At 39.9% G+C, this 5,914-nt stretch overlaps 1 protein-coding gene across 1 annotated transcript; it reads right to left on the bottom strand.

Moving 5' to 3' along the window:
- Positions 1-3,782: 3,782 nt before the first annotated feature.
- On the bottom strand, positions 3,783-5,605 carry LOC147903844 (uncharacterized). The gene is made up of 6 exons (XM_087400160.1): positions 5,483-5,605; positions 5,062-5,144; positions 4,778-4,928; positions 4,479-4,673; positions 4,178-4,279; positions 3,783-4,046 (listed from the first exon to the last, which is right to left on the bottom strand). Exons 1-6 carry the CDS (start codon positions 5,603-5,605, stop codon positions 3,783-3,785), a joined length of 918 nt encoding a protein of 305 aa, XP_087256286.1.
- Positions 5,606-5,914: the final 309 nt, after the last annotated feature.

The following is a 5,914-nucleotide window of genomic DNA, read 5'->3' as shown; positions in this document are numbered from 1 at the left end:
AATGAGGTCCACTTATTCCCTCTAGTGATGCGTTTATATGTCTGTTTCTCAAATATTCATGGTCATCACATCCATACCTTTTAAGACATGTTCGAGACACATTTTTGGAAGCTGCTATATCCATTTTGTCGCATCTGCCATAGAACATTCGACCGCTACATAATCATGAACAATGCCCTCAAATCAGACATCATGCACTGAACACAATTTATGGATAGATTGTGAACAAGAAGGGGGGCATGTTAACCCCACCACAATGGTTAGCAGTTCATGTACCATGATGAGAAAGTGAGAGAGAAGTAGGAAAGGGCGAGAGGAGTAGCAGATGATAATTCCCTTGGAGCCAAAAGGGCCCAAGTGGTTATAAAATGTGAGAAGAGAGGTACGTGAGAGTACAAGCATTAGCCCTCCCTTAAAAAGGTGGATATGTATATAAGGCCAAAAGTTTGACTTTGGTCTTCATTGTGTATTTGCAATATTGGAATAGAAGCTCTCTTCTTCTCCTCATTCTCTTGCATTGAGTCTTCTTGCTCTTTCTTGCTAAGTTGTCTCATGATTGCCACTCTCCCCCTCCCTGACCTTCTCTCCCTCCCCTCTCTCCCCTTCCTCCCCTCTCTCCTCTCCCTTCATGGAATCACTTGCACACAATGTGGTATAGATGTTGAGTCATGAGACAAGGCTCCAACCATGCAAGGAACGTGCCAAGGGAGCCAAGTGTAATGATGATACGAGCTTCTATTGTTGGATGTAGGTTTGACTCATAGAAATCAGTGAGCCCCGTTGCCATAGGTGTCTGCTTGTAGACATGGTGGTAGACTACTGGCACCATTCCACCACCACCACTTTTCCTTGACCATTTTTCCATCATTCCTCCACCATCTCTCCTCTTCATTTTCCCACTTCCACCTTTTCCTCCACTCATCGTATATCATTTTATCCCTCACACAAGTCTCTCTTTTCCCCTCAGACTTTTTCTTTCCCCTCTTTTTTCCCTCCTTGTTGTCCCAAGAGAGAGAGAGAATAGTGCACACTCAATATGACTAATATACAATACATAGTAATGAAGGAAATGAGAGATACATACAACTTAACCTATAGGTTTAGGGTTAGGGCTTGTCCCATCAACCCTATCTTAATATAGTCTATTGATAGCAATGTCCATGAGCTATTTCACCAATTCAATACACTATTTTTCACAATGTTCATGCAGTAACAAGTTTCTTTGAATTTACCAATTATGATAGGAAACATGTTCACCATTGTGCAAAATTTTACATGCCCCTTTTTGCTTTTACAAAGAAGGACATGCCTTTTGTTTAGTTTGAGAATCATAAATAATCCTTACCAAAACCATGCAGCCCCTTTGATCACAGAGCTCTGCTCTTCCACACGACGACTGCTTATGCTCCTCTGAGCTCGCATTCTCCCTTGAGCTCATATAGTAGAGACATCCTCAATTACTGACCTCCCATTCTTTATTTAAACTGCCTTCAACATGCCCATGCCTACGACCTCTCCCTTCATTCGTGAATCCTCTCGACAAGCAGCAGCTCCTCCCCACTGCGAGTTTTCTTGCTCTATCAAAACATGCATTGTAGAGGCTCTAATGCTCAAGTTACCAAATGGTGACATGACATTTAAATTTCAATGTGATTCAAAAAAGCTATGGTTGTTTGTTGTTGTAGCAAGACAATCTAGTTGTGTTCTACTAGGTAGTTCTTGTAAATGCAAAGCTAAACTATCCTACTTTTGACAAGGAACTTTATGACCTTATGAAATTTCTCAAGCAGTGGAGACATTATTTGTTGGGATCAGACTCTAATCATCAATACTAACCAAATTTAACCTCCTTAGCATGTAACAATTCATTAAATGATTGGCAATCTTAGACATGGGGAGGTGGGATTCCTCCGTGGAACAATCTCAATTAATAATCAACTACAAGCCTCCTACAAGCCAAGCACACCTAATAAGTGAGGTGATGCTTCAATAGGCCTGCTATTCATATGTTATTTAGATTATTCCATTGCAATATTCCAACCTTTCAAAGTAGGCATTCTATTTTTGTTCCTAGTAGAGTTTTTAAGGATATTCTTGGGCCGCATCATAAAACCTAACTTTTATATTTTAATGTGAAGTTTTAATTTACTAGTAATGAGGTAGGAAAGAAAATAAACTTACAGACAAGTTCCTAATGTCAATGTTTGCAAACTTTATTCAAAGAAGCACTTATTTGTATCTTATGAAAGAAAGCATGGGTAGTGACATTTGCATAATGCTACTTCTTACAAAAGTCTTGAATTGACTTAATTATGTTTAATTATTCTTAGTTTATCACATTTATATCATATTTTTCAAAAGAGATTATTAACATGTATAATTTCCTCTTGATTTGAGAATGGAATTATCAAAAATTATGATCCTATGCTTTTCCACCAAATCATAAATCTCCATAATAATTCCTTTTTTCAATTAAAATTATAGGCAATTGAATATAGTTATGAATCACCCATCTATCTTTTAATTTTTATCATCTTAAGCCATACTCACTTTGTGGTCTTTGTATACATATTGTAGCTTACTTTTCATCTCCTTGGGGTATCTATAAATTATGATACTTCTTTAAGCCATGGAATTGTTTCATCTTGAACTCTTCTATCTAAGTTACATCCTTTTATGAAGCTTTTATAGTGCTTAGTTCTACTGACTTCACATAAATTTATGAATAATCTTGAACTTTTCATGAGGTTTTGTGAATTTTTTTTTGCATTTTTCCACAAATTTTGTTGATATTTTGAATGTTAAGATTTTGTGCTACATTGGCATTGAAGCTAAAGCTATCATATATGTCTTTTTTTAATTTACTTTTGGTGAAACTATAAGCTATTGCAAATGGTATCCACCTGATGTCTATATTAATATGCACTTTGTAGATTTATATGAAATCTCAATATTTTAATCCAAAGGCTTCAAAATATTAGGGAATAGGACCGTGTTTTGAAAGCTCTACTTTAAATTGGTTGTTTTCCAATTCAAAATTGTAAAGAAAGGCTTTCTTGTACCAAATGTTATTATCTTCACTCAAATAAGGAAATCACTCTCATAGACCCTTTTTTGGTCAATAGACTTTCTTTCTCTAATCACTAAGATAAAGTTGCTTTCTTGTTTGTTTTGTCTTGTCTTTATAGGAACATACTATGATAGATGGCGAGGAAACCCCTTTGAAGTCCGACTAAAAAGGATTATCAACTACATCAACATGTCTCTAAAGAGGATGGAGTGACATTACAAATTCGAACTCCAAGGTTAAGGCAATTAGGGACAAGTTGAGGTGGCATCTATGGTTGGAAAATGTTATGTGGGATGAGATACTTGAAGTTAAAACCTAAAAGCTAAAACCCTAGACTATTTAGCCAATGTTTCACACCACACCAGAACTGTTCTCTTATGTTATAAGGCTCTTAAAAGGGGAGCTTCTTATGGAAATTTGGAAACTAGTCAATTAACATGAAACTGAGATTAAATCTTAAAGAACAAGTCGTGATGTTAAGCATATTGTGTAAGCATGACAAGCTACTCATGCTCACTGTTACACTAAACAGCTGCGATCCATAGAAGTGATCCCTTGTTAAACCAGATATACCAAATCTATTCAATTGTCACTTCCAGATTATGAGAAATCGCACGAGCATATCTTTGTAAGGTTGTACTACTTACTGACCATCGGTGCTTCGCTCTATGCTGCTAAGAAGAACAAGTGCAGTGGAGGGAGAAACCTGCTTCTAGCCAGTAACGCACGATTCGTAAGTGGGCACCATGTACTTGATGTTTATGAAAGCATCTTCTCCTCCGTGGGCCTCGAATAATTCTAATACTTTGTTGACGAGCTCGCCTGTGCACACATGCTTTTGCTGTGCGTAGTCGATACTGTCGCCAACATTGGGCACATTGTTCTTGAAAATATTCAGTACCGGAAGCAGCTGTCTGTAATAAGGCACTAACGATTGACCTACCATCTCCTCAGACTCCACCAGTTTGCACATAAGCTGGAACAGTATACAACAGCGGCATATCAATGGCGCGAAATTTATGACCAAGCTTATATATCATGCATCCAATTTCGGTTTACCGAACATACAACCTCGAGCTGGAATTTTAAGGAAATGTTTTTTTGTACCTGAAGTGCTATGTTCATTACAGCTGGGTCTCTTGTATTCAGAGCTGTCTTAATAGGGATGATTAGCTGTGGTATCACAGGCAATATTTTACCCTGTCCAGCCTGCGCCCATATATTGTAGCCTCAGATGCTACTCCTGTCTCTCTCTCAATACACGTATAGACATACAGAAAAAAGAGATAAAATATCGTTCCACAAGTTACGCGTTCTCACGAAATCAGAGGATGACAGCCTTCGTGTGCATTAGGACATTTTCTTCAGAAGAAGCAGTGTGTCAACGAGTAAAAGGTTCAGAACGAGCCTTGAGAAGATCCTCTACACCTTTTACGGCTATAAAGCGGTAAGGTTCTTCCTTTTCTCGTATGCCATCGAAGAAAATGGGCAAATAGTGGTGATAATCAAGCTTTCGAATGTCCACCTTCCACGCAAGGGAGTTCTTGGAGCTGCTGTGCAAAATTTGAAGTGGCAAGTCTCCTCTTTCGTACAATTTACGGAACTGTGGGGTTCAGAAAATCGGCCATCACTCCGAGAGTACCCGAGGTCCGAACATTCAGGAAATTTCAGGGTTTAATCTCAAGGAAATGGCAACCCGAGCCTTACCAGAGTGTTGGGTGGATTATCCCGCAGTTTGAAGGCCCCTCCCAAGGGCGGTTCGGCCTTTGGAGCTGCTTTATGTAACTCTCCGCGTTTAATCTTATCACCGTCTCCTTTTCTTGTATAATCAGACGGTAATTTTTTTGGAATGCGGTGCCTGTATTGTCAGCCAGATAGTGCGCATTAGTGATCTCTCTCTCTCTCTCTCTCTCTCTCTCTCTCTCTCTCTCGTACATAATAGAGGCAGTGCAATATGTGCATGTAAAGCGTGAATAAATATGGGAGCACACCTGTACTCTCCATTTGAGGAATAATAGGGTAGCTCTTTCTCCACAAGCCGGCACAACTCATGCCGTCCAGCTCTTCTTGACAACTGAACACACACCAATTATTATGTCAAACCACTCCTGATCAAATTCCCAGGTAGCCCATAGCCGAATCTCTAAATCCGTTATATAGCGTAGTTGTAAATCCTTAGATTCAAATTTTATCTGGGCGGAACGTTAGCATTCCGAAAAACTTCCAATTGAATTAGCTTGAATCAATTTAACCGGTCGCCTCTACGCAGAGGGTTTGGTACACAACTACGGACATTCAGTTTAAACAACGATCGCAGATAAGTTAAAGAGCTTCAACAACGCTCCCGAAGGACGGTTACCTTATTCATGTAAGATGGAAATTAGAATTGCGAAGGAATCGGAATTGTCCTACCGCGACAGGCAGAGTCTGATCGAAGCAGGAACGAGACTGCTTGGTCTTCCGCATGGTGGGTCTGCCCTTGAGCTTGGCATTGCAGTACTCAAAAGCAAAGAGCTGTCCAGCGACATCGGCCATGGTATCGGGCATCATGATTACGGAGGTGGAAGAGGAGGGTATATAATAAAAAGCGATTATCTGTGAATATTAGGAATGCGAGAGGGATGACGAAACGACGGGGATGGAGGGATGGAAAAGCGAGGAAGGAGAAGGAAAGTGTGCCATGGATGGGTGGTTGGCTATGGCGATGGTGATTTTGGGGAAGGGGTGGCAAGGAATAGCCCACGCCGGCTGAACCTCCTCTCGCGGGTGGCGTTTCATGTCAGCTGAAAACTAGACGGTTATTTGCGGTTAGTCTTTTCAATTTGAGGAATTCCCACAAGGCTG

Source organism: Dipteris shenzhenensis, chromosome 3 (assembly GCF_047967505.1).
Source record: "Dipteris shenzhenensis isolate YYH24624 ecotype China chromosome 3, Dip_SZ_1.0, whole genome shotgun sequence".
Classification (NCBI taxonomy): domain Eukaryota; kingdom Viridiplantae; phylum Streptophyta; class Polypodiopsida; order Gleicheniales; family Dipteridaceae; genus Dipteris; species Dipteris shenzhenensis.
This window is presented reverse-complemented; position numbering and strand designations above follow the sequence as displayed.

Bases quoted from the DNA above. Each gene is read 5' to 3' on its own strand.
- LOC147903844 (XM_087400160.1), bottom strand. From the start codon at position 5,605: ATGGCCGATGTCGCTGGACAGCTCTTTGCTTTTGAGTACTGCAATGCC. The intron at 5,145-5,482 runs GTAGGACAATTC...GTGTGTGTTCAG, and splicing joins ATCAGACTCTGCCTGTCGCG to TTGTCAAGAAGAGCTGGACG. The intron at 4,674-4,777 runs GTAAGGCTCGGG...TGAACCCCACAG, and splicing joins ATAATCCACCCAACACTCTG to TTCCGTAAATTGTACGAAAG.